This window comes from Mirounga leonina, unplaced genomic scaffold (assembly GCF_011800145.1).
Source record: "Mirounga leonina isolate KUSES-001 unplaced genomic scaffold, KU_Mleo_1.0 Mir_173, whole genome shotgun sequence".
NCBI classification, from domain to species: domain Eukaryota; kingdom Metazoa; phylum Chordata; class Mammalia; order Carnivora; family Phocidae; genus Mirounga; species Mirounga leonina.
The window spans coordinates 30,089,960-30,109,016 of NW_023270447.1; the positions used below are offsets into that span (position 1 = coordinate 30,089,960).

Sequence of the window (19,057 nt, forward strand, 5' to 3'; positions counted from 1 at the left end):
CACACCCACACCCAACTTACCAAATGCCTTCTTAGGTTCTATTAACTTCAAGGTAAAGGATTCATCTCTTTTTATTTCCTTTAATTTTTTTGCAACATCATAGTGACGCCACCCAACGATATTTTCTCCATTTACAGATTCAATATGATCCCCCACACAGACGGTTTTAACTGAGTCAATTAGGCTACCATCTTTAATTCTCTGAAAGAAAGAAAATTAAGGATAACACATAATACAAAATGGAACTGCATAACATTACTTTTCATGCTCCTGGGACATTATATATAATACACTGACATACTAACAATGCAACTTAAGGCTCAGTTAAAGATGAAAGACCAAGCAACAAAGGACAACCATCTTACCTCATTTAGAATTATGCTCCATCAATCATCACACCTTCTCTGAGAAACTTCTGACATCCCCTGGGGTACTCCCCCAAGAATGGTCAGGGTGTCACTCTCATGCTTCTCTAGTAGGTTTTGCTACATATTCTGAGCTCTAAGCTGAGCACTTTACATTTGCCATCTCATTTAATTTTAACAACCTTTATGAGAGTCTCACGTCATAGATGAGAAAAACTGAAGCTTGGGAAAATCTAGTAATTTGCCAGTTCAGCATACTATCGAGCAATTGTTCATTTACTTCTCAATTTCCATTATTGAACCGTAATATCCTTGGAGACAGAGATGGTGTTATTCACCACTACATGCTCTGTGTCTAGCACAAAGTCCCTCCGAAAATGGTTGTTGAATCATTTCAAAATGAAACCCATTACATGAGAATAGAGCTTAAGTTGTTTTTTTTTTTTTTACTGCCTACATTTTTTTAAACCTTAGTTACAAATGTAATGATTCAAGAATTAATACAACCTCAGCTAAGAACATTGATTAACTAATAACACACAGGTGTGGTTACCATTTAGGTAGCCAGTAGGAGTGATACTATACTATCATTTTTCACTTACACCTTTTAGGTCAGGAGAACTTAGGACTCAGGAAAACTTCAAATTGGTCTTTCTTAAATCTATTTTACTTCTATACAATAAATCTATAGTGCAGAATCTCAAAAGGAGACCTAAGACTCCCTAAGATAGTACAAAGATTTTAGGGAAGGATTTTAGGGATCAGAGGCCCAGGAAAAAACTGCACAGGTAACAGCCCTGCAAAGTTAATTCTTCCACAGTAGTGAGGAACAGGGCAAAAGAAAATCCACAGTCTGCCTCAGGAGTCACACATCCTTCATGGGGGTGGGTAGGATAGAAATATTAGAGGCTACTAGATATATAATAAAAGCATGTGGGGGTGCCTGGGTGGCTCAGTCATTAAGCGTCTGCCTTCGGCTCAGGTCATGATCCCGGAGTGCTGGGATCGGCTCAGGTCATGATCCCGGGGTCCTGGGATCTAGCCCCACATCGGGCTCCCTGCTCCATGGGAAACCTCCTTCTCCCTCTCCCACTCGTCCTGCTTGTGTTCCTTCTCTCACTGTGTCTCTGTCAAATAAATAAAATCTTAAAAAAAAAAAAAAATGTGCATTCCCCACTCTTACCAGGTGGAAAAATAACACCTTCTGAATCAGCAGGGTAACCACTTCATCTAAGAGTTAAGAGGAAAACTGATCTCATGTACCCCAGCATCTCCATAATATCAACAGAAAAAAGAGAATCATACAAGACTATTCTGGGAAGGTTGGACTTTTTTAAGTTTTAAGTTTTATTACTATATACCAAAACTCACAATAGGTTTCTTTTTTACCCACTTTTAAGAACATTCCTATTTTCATTATAATAGTAACTATTAATATGCTTCATGCAAGAGAAATAATGCCAATTCAGAGCTCACTATCATTACAAAAAGTGAAATATTAAAAAAATGAGAAATTTCATCATCCTACTGGTATTGTTTTATTATTAGGAGTCAGTATTAGCATTATAAGTTAACAGAATTAAGAGTTACTACAACACACCACTAAGTGCAACTGGAGTTTCTAAAGGGTCACAGAAAAATAAGATTTAAAAGAAAACTACAGGGGCACCTGAGTGGCTCAGTCAGTTAAGTGTCTGCCTTCGGCTCAGGATCGAGCCCCATGTCGAGCTCCCTGCCCATCGGGGAGCCTGCTTCCTCTGCCCCTCTCCCCCCGTTTGTGCTATCAAATAAATAAAATCTTTAAAAAAAATAAAAAGAAAAAAGAAAACTAGAGTATAAAGAAAAAAAACTACTAAATATCCTGTCATCTACCCATTCTTAAGCCATTAGAGAATGTGAAAATCTATGTAACTTTCACTTCCTTTTTATTCTAATTTATCTCTTAATACCTTCTGAACCTATTTTTTTTTCCTTTGATCAATGACACCATATAAATTTCAGTGTTCCACCACATATTTTTAAGACTTGTCACAATTGATTAAAAATAAGCAGTATATAAAATTAATCAAATGAAAATTTACAGGGCACATGGCTGGCTCAGTCAGAAGAGTATGCAACTCTTGATCTCAGAGTCATGAGTTTGAGCTCCTATGTGGAGTGTAGAGATTAAATAAATAAAACTTTTCTGAAAAATGGAAAACTTTACAGACACATATAAATCTTACCAGTAAATTAAAGGTCGGAGTAACAAAAATCTAGGTTGTCCTGGACCTGTGAGTAGCCACAGACATCACTAGAAGAGTGTCCAGACCGAAGGAAGAAAGGCAGTTACCAGAAGTCAGAGCAAGTAGCAAGGCAAGAATCCAGGTGGGCAAGAAAAAAGTCAAAGCATGGGTAATCATCAGAGTTAGCAGATAAGGATCTGGGATGAAGAGATGGGAAAATCAGTGTAAGAAACCTGAAGAACACCATAAGGGGAATCAAATTCAGAAGCAAAGGGCATGCCTGGGTGGCTCAGTTGGTTAAATGTCTGACTCTTGGTTTTGGCTCAGGTCATGATCTCAGGGTTGTGGGATCGAGCCCCACACATTGGGCTCTGCGCTCAGAGCAGAGTCTGCCTCAGATTCTCTCCCCCTCTCTCTCCCACGCATGCAGTCTCTCTTACATAAATAAGTAAAATCTTAAAAAAAAAAAAAAAAAGAGAAGCAAAATAGAAGACACTGATTATATATGTTATGGATTACATAAGCTGTAGCCTCTTAAGTCATAAAGAATGAGGTAGCAATTGAGACAAGTTTCTGGAATCTATTCTTTGATAATCATAACATGATAGAGATTAATAATATTGCTAAAAGTGCTATTCAAACACAAGGAATTGGAAAATAAAAAAGTATTAGTTCTATGCTTATATTTACTGAGTATCATTCTCTGTGACACTTAGAACTTTGTTTCATCTGGCTTTAGAGCTTGATACTGCAAAATGCAGAGAAGACAAATATTTTTCAAAAGATGGGATTCACATTATTAAACTCAGAGGTTCCCAATCATTTCAGACATTATAGTATTTTCCATTATTTCACTGCATATACTTACAGAACTCTGCTCATCACAGATATCAGCAGAACTCAAGGGCAGCATTGCACCCTCCTCACAGCTTAGGCATCAGATTCAAGGTTGTTTGAGCTGCGTGCCCTACTGCCATGGTCAGCAACTCTGAGATTTGTGCTGATCCTCCCAATACTGTCCTCAAAACTCATTCATAATAAAGTAACAGTTATTAACAACTGTAAATAGTTAATTCACTTAGCCTTCAAAGCAAGCCTCATTCCATTAACAGAGGAGAGTATCAAGGTACAGTGATTACATGGCTTGATCAAAAGAACACAACAATAGAATGGGGATTCAAACAGAGGTGGTCCAAGAGACTACATGACTCTGAATTACAAGGCCTAAAATATTTACCATCTGTCCCTTTATGTAAATGTTTGACAACTCATCTTGAAACACTCTAGGAATTTCCGGTTTTGTTAAAAGTATACACTCTGAATTTTCTGATTAGGTTATTTATATACTCTGGTTCTGGGAAATTGAGACTTGTAAAATCTAAAATCACAAATGTTTTAGTCTGTTGTCTTTTCACCTGAAAAGTTTTATCTGTAAGAACCATGCAGTACTGTCTTTTAATTCAATTTTTTTAATCACATATGTATTAGATTCTACATAGAAAATAGATTATATAGTAGAGGGATTTCTCTGACATTTCACTTAGCATAATACCCTTGAGGTCCATCCATATTGCCACAAATGGGAAGATTTCATTCTGTTATACAGCTAATATTCCTGTGTGTGTGTGTGTGTGTGTGTGTACACGTCTTTATCCATGCATCAGTGGATAGGCACCTAGGTTGCTTCCACATCTTGACTGTTGTAAATAATGCTGCAATGAACACCATACACAAATGCATGGTGCATTTGTCTTTATGATTTTAGAGAGAGCGTGCACAGAGGGAGGAGCAGAGGGGGAGGGACAAGCAGACTCTGCACGAAGCACAGAGACAGATGTGGGGCTCTGTCCCACCCCCGAGATCATGACCTGAGCTGGACACTTAACCGATTGAGCCACCCAAGCATCCCTGGTTCATTTATCTTTCTGAATTAGCATTTTCATTTTCCTCAAATACCCCGAAGTGGAACTGCTGAATTGTATGGTAGCTCTTTTAATTTTTTGAGGAAACGCCATATTGTTTTCCATAGTGGTTGCACCAATTTACATTCCTACCAACAGTGCACGAGCGTTCCCTTTTCTCCACATCCTCACCAACATTTGTTTTTTTGGTTTTTTTTTTTGTTTTTTTTTTTATTCATGAGAGACAGAGAGAGAAAGGCAGAGGGAGAAACAGGCTCCCAAGGAGCCGGGAGCCCGATGCGGGACTCGATCCCAGGACCCTGAGATCATGACCTGAGCCGAAGGCAGATGCTTAACCATCTGAGCCACCCAGGTGCCCCAACATTTGTTACTTCTAGTCCTTTTGAGAATAGCCATTCTAACAGGTGCAAGGTGGTATCTCACTGTGGTTCTGATTTGCATTTCCCTGATGATTAATGACATAAAGCATCTTTTCATGTAGCTGTTAGCCATCTGTAGGTCTTTTTTGGAGAAATGTCTATTCAGATCTTCCACCCACCTTTTTTTTTTAATCTATTTTAGTTAAATAGCCCACTTTTTATTTTTCCTTCTGTTGCTTGTTTTCAGGTTCAAAAATCACCAAAACCTATGTCTAAGAGCTTACTGCCTAGTTTTTCTTCTAGTTTTGTGGTTTCAGGTTTTAATTCAAGTCTTTAATCCATTCTGGGTTAATTTTTGTGTATGGTGTGAGATAATCCAGTTTCACTCTTTTGCATGTGACTATCCAATTTTCCCATTACTGGCTATCCCATATTTCCCATACCATTAAACAGAATATCTCAAACTAAATAAAGATAAAAAATAGTGTCCCCTCCTCCATTGTATATTCTTGGCTCCTTTGTTATAAATTGGCCATATATGCAGGAGTTTATTTCTGGGCTCTCTATTCTGCCCCACTGATCAAGGTTTGTTTTTATGCCAATACCACAGTTTTGATTACCATAGCTTTGTAATATACTTTGAAATCAGGGAGTATGCTGCCTCCAGTTTTGTTCTTCTTTCTCAACCTTGCTTGGCTATTCACGGTCTTCTATGGTTGGTTCCACATAAATTTTAGGACTATTTGTTCTATTTGTATGAAAAGCGTCATTGGAATTTTGATAGGGATTGCACTGACTGTAATATTACTTTGGGTAGTATGGACATTTTTAACAGTATTAATTCTTCCAATCCATGAGCATGGAATAGCTTTTCATTTGTCTTCAATTTCTTACAATTACATCTTGTAGTTTTGACTAGGCTATTCTCCTTGGTTAAATTTATTCCTCGGTACTTTATTCTTTTTGATGCAACTGTAAATGGAACTGTTTCCTCAATTTTTAATAGTTCATTAGCATATAGAAATAAGATTTTAGCTTGTCAATTTTATATCCTGCAACTTTACTGAATTTATTAGTTCTAACAGTTTTCTGGATAAAGTCTTGAGTTTTTTGTATATATCCTCTTCAAACAGTGACCATTTTACTTCTTCCTCTCCAACTTGGATACCTTTTATTTCTTTTTCTTGCCTAATTGTTCTGGCTAGAACTTCCAATACTGTGTTAAATAGAAGTGGCAAGAATGGTCATCCTTGCCTTGTTCCTGATCTTAGTGGTGAAAAGCTGAAAGCTTTCCCTCTAAGTATGTTAGCTGTGGGCTTGTCCTATAGGACCCTTATTACATTGAAGTATGTTCCCTCTATACCCACTTTGTTGAGAGTTTTTACCATAAACAGATGTTGAATTCTACTAAATGCTTTTTCTGCATCTACGGAGATAATTTTTATCCTTCATTTTGTTAATGTGGTTTATCACATTGATTTGTGGATGTTGAACCATCCTTGGGATAAACCCCACTTGGTCATGAGGTATGATCCTTTAATGTATTGCTGAATATGACTGCTGATGTTTTGTTGAGGACTTTTTCATTTATGTTATTATGAATACCGGCTCTTTCATGGCATTCTTGTCTGGTTTTAGGTATCAGGGTAATGTTGACTTCATAAAATGAGTTTGGAAGAGTTCACTTCTAATTTTTGAAAGAATTTGAGAAGGATTGGTATTAATTCTTCTCTTTGAATGTTTGCTAGAATTTGCCAGTGAAGCCATCTGGTCCTAAACTTTTGTTGTTGGGAAGTTTTTCATTACTATCAAGGAGATTAAATCCATCAGCTCAAATTTTTTTATTTCATCATCAGTCTTGGTGGGTTGTAGGTTTCTAGGAATTTACCCATTTCTTATATGTCATCCAAGATGTTAGAAAACTACTGTGAACAGTTATACCTATGATCCTCTGCATTTCTGTGATATCCAGTGTAACATCTTTCACTTCTGGTTTTATTGGAGTCCTTTTTGGTGAATCTAGCTAAAGGTCAATTATTTTTCAAAGAACCAATTCTTAGTTTCATTGATCTTCTCTATTGTCTTTTTAGTCTCTTTCTTTTAGAGTGGGGTGGGGGTGGAGAGGGAGAGAGAATCCCAAGCAGCGACCCCCTCACATGGGGTTCGATCTCACAAACCTGTGATCACAACCTAAACCAACATCAAGAGTCAGATGCTTAACCGACTGAGCCACCCAGGTGCCCCAGATATTCCTAGTCTTATTTTTGCTCTAATCTTTGTTCTTTACTTCCTTCTACTAACTTTGGGCTTCATTTGTTCTTTTTCTAGCTCCTTGAGGTATAAAGTTAGGTTGAGATTTGTTTCTTGAGGTAGGGAAGTTCATAGAGATAAATACCTATTAAAACTGCTTTTTGGGGGCACCTGGGTGGCTCAGTCAGTTGAGCATTGGACTCTTGATTCTGACAAAAGCCTGATCTCAGGGTCATGAGCTCAAGCCCTGGGTTGGGCTCCAAGCTGTTCATGGAGCCTTTTAAAAAAAACAGACACAGACACACACACACACAAAATCATGGAACCTGGGACACCTGGGTGGCTCAGTGGGTTAAGCATCTGCCTTTAGCTCAGGTCATGATCCTGGGATCCTGGGATCCTGGGATCCTGGGATCCTGGGATCCTGGGGTCCTGGGATCAAGCCCTGCATCAGGATCCCTGCTCAGCAGGGAGTCTGCTTCTCCCTCTCCCTCTGCCCCTCCCCCCTGCTTGTGTTCTTGCTTGCTCATGCTTTTTTTCCCCAAATGAATTAAAAAAAAAAAAAAAAGCATGGAGCCCAACACAGGGCTCAATCCCAGGACCCTGAGATCACAACCTGAGTCAAAAATCAAGAATCAGATGCCCAACCGACTGAGCCACCCAGGTGCCCCAGGCCTCTGTCCTTTTTTTTTTTAAAGATTTTATTTATTTATTCACGAGAGAGAGAGAGAAGCAGAGGGAGAAACAGGCTCCCAAGGAGCAGAGAGCCCAATGCGGGACTCGATCCCAGGACCCTGGGATCATGACCTGAGCCGAAGGCAGACGTTTAACCATCTGAGCCACCCAGGCGCCCAGGCCTCTGTACTTCTAAAGCCCATGCTCCCATGCATGACCCTGCACTGCCTCCCTAATATGGAATCCTTCCTCTTTACCTTTGTCTGAATCTATACCACACTGTCCTACTCTAATATACTGACTTCTAACCACTACTGAAAGGATATCAAGTACTCACTTCAGCAGCACATACACTAAAATTGGAACCATACAAAAAACATTAACACAGTCCCTGAACAAGAATGACATACAAGCTCTTGGAATGTTTCTTCTTTTTTTTTCTGCCTATGGTGAGCCAAAAATTAATGAAAATGATTACTTATAAGGAGTGGGAGAAATGAGTAATGGGTTAGAGGGCTAGGGGAAAGAGTGACAGATCTCTGAAGGTCTTTTAATACAGTTTTAACTTTCAAATCATGTTAGTATTTTATGTATTCAGAAAAAATGAAAACAAGGATGAGGGGGAAACTCAATTCAAAGAGAAGCAAATAAATTCAACAGTATTTCAAATAAATAATAATCACGTAATGGGGAAAGCGGCAGGAAAGAACCTATTCCAAGTAACCTCCGAATAGAATACTTTGTTTATATATGTACATTTAAAGAGGATATTTGGCAACTGATAAAATAATTTTAAACTAATGTCCATCCTGCAGGTTGTTTTTGTGTTTGTTTAAAGATTTACTTGACAGAGAGAGACAGCGAGAGAGGGAACACAAGCAGAGAGTGGGAGAGGGAGAAGCAGGCTTCCCGCCGAGCAGGGAGCCTGATGTGGGGCTCGATCCCAGGACCCTGGAGATCATGACCTGAGCCGAAGGCAGACGCTTAATGACTGAGCCACCCAGGCGCCCCACACTGCAGTTTTATCAATACTAGATTTTCTGAATTTCACAATTGTACTATTATATATAGAGAAAAACCCTGTGCTTAGTAACTCCATTCTGAAATAGTAAGGGCTAAATGGGCATAATACATACAACCCACTTTTTCAAATAGTTCAGAAAAATTGTATGTATTTGTATTTATGTGTATATATACACATATACGTGTATGAGAGCAAACAGCAAAGGTGGCAAATGATAAAAATTGGAGAAATAGATAAAGGGTATTATGGAAGTCCTCTGTATTATTACAATCTTTCAGTAAATTTTAAATTACCCCCCTCAATTTTTAAAAAGTCATATTAACCATGTACACAGGCTATTCATTTCTCTAAGTTGAATTATACGTCAGCAATTGGCTTATGCTCCACTTTCTCTTTGCCATCACGTTGTCTCCACAGGACTAGTAATGAGTATGGAGGCAGACACATGTTCAGGGAGGCATTAAAAAAATAAAGAATACAAGCTCTGAACATCAGAGGTTAAGATCTAAAAAATCCACACGTGCTTGCAAAACTTCTAAGCCCTTCCCTGCTGACATTAGAAAGGCATTGCTGCTTGTGCCTCATGTCCTGAGCTTCCCCCAGATAATCCCACATGACTTTCCCAACTCACGATTTTCCATTTGATCACCCACTCGACCTTCAGCACAGTCATATCTTTTGCAGAGCTAAAAATAGCCATTCTATCAAATGGGAAGTTAAATAAAGTACTATTTACAGTTAAGAAGATAGCTTCCCTAAGACTTTAATGATGACAATGCATCAGCAAAGATTTAGACAAAATAAAAACATGAAACATGTTCTGTTTATGAAATTTATAACTAATTCTTAGTGAAGTGGATAGGAATGTCAGCTCTGGAGCCAGATCTCTTGAATTCAAATCCTGAATTTTTTAGCTACGTAACTTTGCAGCAAGCTACTTAACCTCCCTGATCCTGTTTCTACATCTTTAAAAGAGGTTAAAAATACTGCCACAGGTGAATCTCCTAGACATATTGAACAAAAGAAGCCAGAAACAATAGAGTACATGATTCTACTTAATGAAGTTCAAGAAGAAGCAAAACTATGGTGATAGAGGTCAGAACAGTGGCTACCTTTGTGGGGGAAGTAGAGTGACTGAGAAGAGTTCCAAGAGAATTCTGGGTGGTAGAAATGAAGTCTCCCTTGAGCCCGGTGGTGGTTACAAAGGTATGAGTACAGTAAGTCATACATTAAAAATTTGTTATACATCAACAAGAAAAAACATAGTATCAAATTGAATTGTGAGGACTGAGAAACAGTATGTAAAGTGCCTAGTACATAATCATTCAATAGAAGTCAGCTGTTATACAATTGCTTAATAGATTTTTGATTTTTTTTTTTTTAAAGATTTTATTTATTTGACAAAGAGAGAGCAAGAGCAGGAACACAAGCAGGGGGAGTGGGAGAGGGAGAAGCAGGCTTCCCAGCAAGCAGGGAGCCTGATGCAGGGCTCGGTCCTGGGAACATGACCTGAGCCAAAGGCAGACACTTAACGACTGAGCCACCCAGGCACCCCTGCTTAGTAGATATTTAAGAGATGAGGGGAGCCTGCTTCTCTGCCCCTCCCCCTGCTTGTTTTCTCTCAAAAATAAATAAAATCTAAAAAACAAAAAGAGATGAATCTAATTTCCTTTTTACCACTCCTCAGTTCTTAGTTTTTCATACTATTTCAAGCCTCCTTCTCCCATCTTTGCAGCTCTATATTGTTCTTATATCTAAATAAAGGAATTACATAGTTTAGAAAACGTTGAACATTTAAGAAGTTGTCAAAAATGTGTACACTTGGGGTACCTGGCTGGCTCAGTTGGTAGGGCATGCAACTCTTGATCTCAGAGTTGTGAGTTTGAGCCCCACACTGGGCATAGAGATTACTTTAAAAATTATATTTATAATACATATATATATATTACACACACACTCTTACTTGGAAATAACCCTAGAAAATCAATGGAAATCAACATGGAAGTCATCAGATATTAATGAGCTACAGACCTACAAGAGCTCATATGGATGAGTGGGCACCAGGACCAGGCTTTTCTTTTCAGTAAATTCTAAATTCTAGAGGAAGTTTAAACTGAAGGAAAGAAATTCAAGGAAAGGGTAAACAAAAAATGAGGTCTTTGAAACATTTTTTAAATGAAACCTTATCAAACCATCCCTGCTAAGCCAACTTTCACTCTGAAGATTTCTTTGACCTGGTAGATTTTCCTAACTATTACCCTCAGTTAGGTCACATAGTTATTTTTTTAAGACTTACCTTTATAAAAGCATAGCCAGTACCATTATCTGTGATGGTGAGACCAAGTGAATCCTCAGATTTATATACATTCACTTCTTTTTGGATCCCTTTCACATGGGCAAATATGAAATCTTCAAGACCTACATGTGATCCTAAGACTCTTTCCATATCAACTTTAGGTGTGTTTAAAGTACAATATAATATCTGTAAGAAAGAAAGAAATAGGTTAGCCCAGTTTCCATCAGGAAACATTCTGGTCATTAGTTTAATATTTGAGTGAAATAGTCCTCAATTTATGATCTAAGAAGTTACATCATTAACCTCAGGTAATATATATGGAGTACTTCCTATAGGCAAGGCTGTGTTCTAAACAATTTACAGCCATGATCTCATTTAATCCTCAGAAGGACTTTATAAATACATTATCACCTCCAAATTATAGATGAGGAATTTGAGGCTAAGAAAATAATTTGCCTGAGGTCACAAAGCCTGTATTTGTCAAGAGCAAGATTCTGAATTCAGATCATACCAACTTTGAAGTGATTTAAACACTTACATTACCTGCCATTTACAATGCTAAAACCAAAAGTTCTGTTCCCAAAGGCAAGGCCATGACATGTTTACCACAATGAAATTATAGGAAGACTATTTTTGAAAACTGTTTTTTTTAAAATGAGGAAAATTATTTATCTTGCATTATAGTGCTTGAGAAAAGTGATTAATGAATGAGGTACCAAAATGAAGCAGTCTAAAACAGACCTTAAAAGACCACTAATCCAATTCCTTAATTTTCAAAATAAAGGAACCGAGGTGTGGAGAGATGAATGCAATTTGGTCAAATTCACATGAAGGTAGAAACAGCAGGAAAAACTGCAATAATAAAAAGTTGTATAGAGATTTTAAAGAGACTCATGTTCATGTCTTTATTGAACCTCATTTTCCTTCAAAAATAGGATTCATTTTACTAAAATCTGCAGGCCAGCTCTTAAGTTTGTCCACCATGATTTGGGTAATTTCTGGGGCCCAAATACAAAATTACAGAACAGGAGGAGAAAGTGTTGAAAACACATCATTGGTTCAAAAATTAAGTTCAGGGCGCCTGGGTGGCTCAGTCGTTAAGCGTCTGCCTTCGGCTCAGGTCATGATCCCAGGGTCCTGGGATCGAGTCCCACATCGGGCTCCCTGCTCGGCGGGAAGCCTGCTTCTCCCTCTCCCACTCCCCCTGCTTGTGTTCCTGCTCTCGCTATCTCTCTCTCTGTCAAATAAATAAATAAAATCTTTAAAAAAAAAAAAATTAAGTTCAACAAACATTTCTTGAGTACATATGTCCCAAAGAAAATTTTTTTTTAAAGATTTATTTATTTTGACAGAGAAAGAAAGAGCGAGAGCAGGAACACAAGCAGGGGGAGTGGGAGAGGGAAAAGCAGGCTTCCCGCTGAGCAGGGAGCCCGATGTGGGGCTCAATCCCAGGACCCTGGGACCATGACCCTGAGCTGAAGGCAGATGCTTAACGACTGAGCCACCCAAGCACCCCCAAAGAAAAACATTTTAATATGGCTGTCTTATACCAAAATGGCTAAATGAAAAAAATTTTTTTACTCTTTTATTGTCAAGTAATTTTGCCACAGATGTTGTCAGCCCTTGCTTCAGTCCTCCCTTTCAACCCTCTCCCTATATCCCTGGGTTTCACACCATTCCTGATTCCTACTGGAACTTAAGCCTTAACACATCCATAAGCCTCATAAAGTTCGGAAATGGTGCAACTACTACTTATTAAATGGCTCTTTAAGCCATATCAGAATGTGTCTGAATTGGAAGAGCTCTCTCTGTTACACAGCTAAAAAGTCCAGCGTGGTCAGCAAAACTCTGATCAAATCTCAGAAGTGTATGAAAGGAGCTAGTGATGAGGACAAGAGGCAACCGGGTACCAAAGAATAAAGGCTTACAAAGAAAAACTGCTGTCCTCACCCTTTCCCTTTTTCATCTGTGGTGAGCTGTGCTAACTGGTGGATATTTGATTTAACCCTCTGTGTTCCTGGGCAGGACATAATATATTTGGCTTTATGATTAGTAAGTTTTTGCAAATATGCTAGTGTAAAAATCGTATAATTCACAGGGGGAAAGAAAGTACTTTAAGAATGGCTCCTATTCCTTATTCTAACTGCGAAATCAATAGTATAATTAGTCCACCTGCAAAAATCATTAATAGTGTGGGTAGAGGGGCAAGGGAATATGCATAGTAAACTGCTTTTCTGATTTCCTTTCTCAAAAAATGATGGGAAGTAGAGGAAACAGTTTTGTTTTGTGTTGTTTTAAACAGTGAATCTGTTAATGTGTTCACAGTGGATCCCAAACACCGTTAATATAAAAGCAACTTACCAGTTAGGAAATAAAACATTAAAACATAATGATGAGGGGCGCCTGGGTGGCTCAGTCCGTTAAACCTCTGCCTTCGGCTCAGGTCATGATCCCAGGGTCCTGGGATAGAGCCCCATGGGCTCCCTGCTCAGCAGGGAGTCTGCTTCTCCCTCTCCCATCCCCCTCTCTGTCAAATAAATAAAATCTTAAAAATAATGATGATGATGATGATGTAACAGGGCAGGAGAAAAGCCCCAAAAAGGAAATCCCATACAAAGTGGACTTCTAGTTACTATGCTGCTTCCTTTCTTTCAATTTTTCACATTTCACTGCAAAGCAAATATTAGATTTCCTGTAGGTATGACCCTTTTTCATTGTGCTTCCTCCCCTGCAGAATAATGTTCCATTCCAGACAGCCAAAAGTTTGCAGGCAAGGTATCATTTTTTTTTTTCTGGAAGGAGTGGAGCCAGCTACATCCTTCACAGAATGGAGCTCCACAAGCTGTGTTGAAAACCTGCAGGAATGTAATGGTCACTGAGAGGTAGAGTGCAAGCCCTCTGCAACAGCAAGTAATTAAAACTCCCTGACTTCAGGTCAGATCTCCATGGGAGAATAAAAACAATGCTCCTGGGATCTCAACGCACAACCATCAACAAATATATCTGTTAAATATGTGATAAAGGGCTAGAAATTCAAACACATCCTCGCTGAAAAATAAGGAAGTGATACAGTGCTTTCTGAATGCTGCAAAATTCTTGCTCATTCATCCACCCACCAATTATCTATTGAATAGCTGCTTTTTGCCAGGTTCTGGGCTGCCCACTATGTATGCAAAGATGGACAGTCCCTATACAACAAGGAAATCCCCGGCTCATACACTGCACTGAGGTATAGTAAGGCAACATGAGTCAACTGGAAGAGATCAAAAAGCCATGAATATTTTAAACCAAAAGGAACCTCAAATACGTATCTTGAGCTTTCCTATCTTCATTCATACATTTCCCTCAATCCAAAATCTAAAATGGCTGCCTAACCCATTCCACCCCTATGCTCTTGTCTATTGAGACTATGCTCAAATGTGACAGCCCAGGTGGAATCAATCTTTCCACTTCGCTCACATCATTTAAATCCAGTACCTCATTCAATTATCTGAGTCACCTTGCCTTGAAGTCCTATTGGTTTAACACATATATTTTGTCATCCTCACCCTGAGAGGAGATCTTGTTCTCTTTTTCCTACAATGGCTAACAAGCATCCCACTCAGTTTGTATCTGAGGGGCAATGACAATATATGTTCACTTACCTCATTTGATACAATATACATGTATACTAGGTTTTATTATCCTCTTTTTGCAGATGAGAAAATTATGACTTTATCCAATTAACACAGCTAATAAGTGTTTACTGTTAGGATAGAAAAAAAGATGATGCACTGTTCAGGTCATATCCATGTTCCTTTAAGAAATACTTGCTTCCACCGTAAGTATACTAGATAAAAGACAGTAAGACACAGTATTTAACATTTTCTATACCTTCTCATGAACAAACTAAACTAAATTGAAAGAAAGTAAACTCATGGCAAGGTATCATAAGGTGAGTCATCCGTTAGATAAAACCTTTCTGGTGTTTTTTACTGTAAAATGAAATCCTTAATGTCTTCTGAGGTATCCATATTTAGTGCTTTACTACCATCATCCATTTTTATAAGATAAATAGAATATTCTGGTTGCAGTTGTGCTCTCCAAGTTCGTCTCCCTGACCAGACAGCAGATGGCCTCCCAGAAGTGGCACCCAACTGCCACCAGCCGCCGCCACCCACAAAGGAGTCGAGTCCACCGGGGGCGCTGTGCAGGGCCCCATGGGCAAGAGGCTACAGCAGGAGCTGATGACCTTCATGATGTCTGTGACACAGGAATTTCTGCCTTCCCTGAATCAGACCACCTTTTCAAATGGTGCACCTGGCTCGGTATATGAAGACCTGAGGTACACGCTCTCCCTGGAGTTCGCCAGGGGCTACCCTTACAATGCACCCACACGATGAAGTTCCTCACACCCTGCTACCACCCCAGCATGGACACCCAGGGGAACATCTGCCTGGGCATCCTGAAGGGCAAGTGGTCTATCCTGTATGATGGCAGGACCATCCTGCTGTCCATCCAGAACCTGCTAGGAGAATCCAACATTGATAGCCCTTTGAACACACATGCTGCCAAGCTCTGGAAAAACCCCACAGCCTCTAAGAAGTATCTATAAGAAACCTACTCAAATCAGGTCTCCAGCCAAGATCCTGGACTGTCTAGGCTCTCTCCTCGTGTTGCCTTTTTATTTTTTCTTTAGATGGTCTGTCCTTTTTTTCATTCCTGTCTAGGACTCTGTAGCTTAAGCTGTGGTGTCATTTTTGTTCGGTTTCTGTTTTTTGAATTAAGCCCTTAAGTTTGAGCCCTTGTGATAATTAAATACATTGGGTTTAAAAAAAATAAAAGATAAATGGAAAACTCATGACTATCCCATTTTCTAAAGCAGCACTGCCCAACAGATATGGAACAAGCCACATAATTTTAAATTTTCTAATAGTTGCATTAACAAAAGTAAAAATAGATGTTTATTCAAATTATATAATCTATATCTAATACATTGTTTCAAATATATAATATAAAATTGAGATATTTTACATTTTAAATTTTTAATATCTTACTCAATTTGAACTAGCCAAAGTGTCCAGTATCTATATATATATATATATTTTTTAAGATTTTATTTGACAGAGAGATAGCAGGAGAGGAACACAAGCAGGGGGAGTGGGAGAGGGAGAAGCAGGCTTTCCACCAAGTAGGGAGCCCGACGTGGGACTCTATCCCAGGACCCTGGGCTAACGACCTGAGCCGAAGGCAGGCGCCCTAACAACTGAGCCACCCAGGTGCCCTCCAGTATCTGTATTTTGCTACTAGCTACCATATGGGGCAGCTCAGTTCTAGAATATCCTGTCTTTATCAATTTTATACTTTGCATTCTCCCCATCTCCATATACCTGCACATGGCATTTCCTGGGCCAAAAATGCCATAGCTAAAACCCAACTTCTAAATCCAGTCTATGTCGAGGCGCCTGGGTGGCTCAGTCGTTAAGCGTCCGCCTTCGGCTCAGGTCATGATCCCAAAGTCCTGGGATCGAGCCCCGCATCGGGCTCCCTGCTCCGCGGGAAGCCTGCTTCTCCCTCTCCCATTCCCCCTGCTTGTGTTCCCTCTCTGTGTCTCTGTCAAATAAATAAAATCTTTTAAAAAAAATAAATAAATCCAGTCTATCTCAAAATCTTCCCCATCCAATAAAGTCTACTACATTTTCTATCATCATCATTGGCTTTTTTTTTTTTTTTAAGGTTTTGAAGTAACCTCTACACCCAATGTGGGGCTCAAACTCATGACCCCAAGATCAACATCCTGATACACAGTTCTCTCTCAGAATAGTTACACAAGCCAATAATTTCACCAACCCACTCTAGATTAGATTTTGTTTTCAACTGAATTCCTGAATCATTATACTTTGTATAATTCTTCAGTTTAAAAGTTCTTTCTACCTACTATCTTATTTTATCCTTAAACTCAGTAAGGTAGATGGTGAATTGTGTTTAGTACATTGAGGTACTACATGCACCCTATCGTAATTTCACATCCTATTCTCCCTATCAAAAATTTCAGGCACAGGGCGCCTGGGTGGCTCAGTTGGTTAAGCAACTGCCTTCGGCTCAGGTCATGATCCTGGAGTCCCGGGATCAAGTCCCGCATCGGGCTCCCTGCTCAGCGAGGAGCCTGCTTCTCCCTCTGACCCTCCCCCCTCTCATGTACTCTCATTCTCGCTCTCTCAAATAAATAAATCTTAAAAAAAAAATTTCAGGCACAGAAAAGTGACTCCCCCTTCCAATAAAAAAAAATTAAAAAGGAGGGGAAGATCACACCTGAGTGACTCAGTTGGTAAAGTGTCTGACTCTATTTTGGCTCAGATCATGATCTCAGGATTGTGAAATGGGGCTCCATGCTGGGTGTGGAACCTGCTTAAGATTCCCCCCCCTCCCCACCGGAGGGGGGAGGGGGAGGGGGAGTGGGTGGGTGTGTGGGTGTGTGTGTGTGTGTGTTGCTTTAAAAAAAAAAAGGGATCAATGGATTAAGAGGTAAGAGACTTGGGGTGCCTGGCTGGCTCAGTCAGAAGAACATGCAACTCTTGATCTCAGGGTCATGAGTCTGAGCCCCACATTGGGTGTAGAGATTTTTTTTTAATAAACTTAAAAAAAGATGTAAGAGACTTGAATCTAGTCCCAATTCTGTACTCTCAGTGAGTTCAGTCAAGTCATTTGACCTCCATAGTCCTCATGTACATCATGGCATTATTAAAGCTTGGTCTACATCATGCAGTTGTTATTAAAAAAAAAAAAAAAAAAAACTCAGTAAGAGACTATATGTAAGTACTTTTTAAACTAAAAAGCTCTTTTTAAGGTTATTATTATTCCTGGAATATAAGTGCTTCTTGAACAGTAATATTTACACCTATGCTTGAAAGCTGCTTAAACTACATGAGTTTTCCTGAAGAGATCAGATTTTGCTCCTTTTTAATGTCATCACCAGGATGGATTTCATTTTCTCCCATAAATTACATTATCCTTCAACTTTGTTGAAGAATAACTCATGGACAGTGTTCTTACCATGCATAATACTTGAATTGTTGTCTTCCAGTTCTTATCAGGCGGTTATGATTATTCACCCTTAAAACTCAATATGGCTAGGGTCATAAGTCTGAACTATATAGTCATTAATATAAATTAATATTGCCTTTTTTCTCCATTATATACTTTACAATGTGCTTTTTGAATAAGGTTAAATAGATCATCTGTCATTGGTGTTTCAAAAGATATTCTGGGGCGCCTGGGTGGCTCAGTTGGTTAAGCGACTGCCTTCAGCTCAGGTCATGATCCCAGGGTCCTGGGATCGAGTCCCACATCGGGCTCCCTGCTCTGCGGGGAGCCTGCTTCTCCCTCTCCCACTCCCCCTGCTTGTGTTCCCTCTCTCGCTGTGTCTCTCTCTGTCAAATAAATAAATAAAATCTTTAAAAAAAAAAAAAAGATTCTGGCCCATAAACAGGTTACAGATCTCTCTAAAAACACATTAAATGCCTTTTTTTTTTTTAATCCAGGAAGCCCATTTCCAACTTTCTTTTGTTTAATGCCTTCCTTAAACAGGAACTGAGCTGGCCAAAGATTCCACATGTTCCAAAGACCTCTGGAAGAAATTATGGGCTTGTGTAGCTGGCATTACATTATTTGTGGGTGTGATTTTAAATGTAAGTAACTGGAACTGTAACCTCTTGAAGGTTATCTAAAGTAGTATTAATATTTTAATACAACTACTTTCCTACATCTCAATCTAGCCCAAGAATCTCGCTACTTTTTACATGCTTTCTAAAATAAGCATTATTCGGGGCACCTGGGTGGCTCAGTCGTTAAGCATCTGCCTTCAGCTCGGGTCATGATCCCAGGGTCCTGGGTTAGAGCCCCACATCGGGCTCCCTGCTCGGCTGGAGGCCTGCTTCTCCCTCTCCCTCTGCCCCTGCTTGT

General features: G+C 39.3%; 1 protein-coding gene, 1 non-coding gene and 1 pseudogene across 3 annotated transcripts in view; 2 read left to right on the forward strand and 1 right to left on the reverse strand.

The window, feature by feature from the left end:
• The window catches only part of GIPC2 (GIPC PDZ domain containing family member 2), a 73,014-nt gene that overhangs the window by 32,768 nt on the left and 21,189 nt on the right, over nucleotides 1-19,057 (reverse strand). For both annotated transcript variants that reach the window (XM_035018227.1, XM_035018226.1), the window contains exons 2-3: nucleotides 11,117-11,302; nucleotides 21-201 (exon numbers count right to left, since the gene is read on the reverse strand). In XM_035018227.1, coding sequence (XP_034874118.1) covers nucleotides 21-201; nucleotides 11,117-11,302 — 367 coding nt within the window. The remainder of the gene's footprint in view (nucleotides 1-20; nucleotides 202-11,116; nucleotides 11,303-19,057) is intronic.
• Nucleotides 8,126-8,232, forward strand: LOC118020446. The gene has a single exon (XR_004681884.1). It is a non-coding gene; the product is annotated as a U6 spliceosomal RNA (small nuclear RNA).
• Nucleotides 15,228-15,794, forward strand: LOC118020284 (annotated as a pseudogene).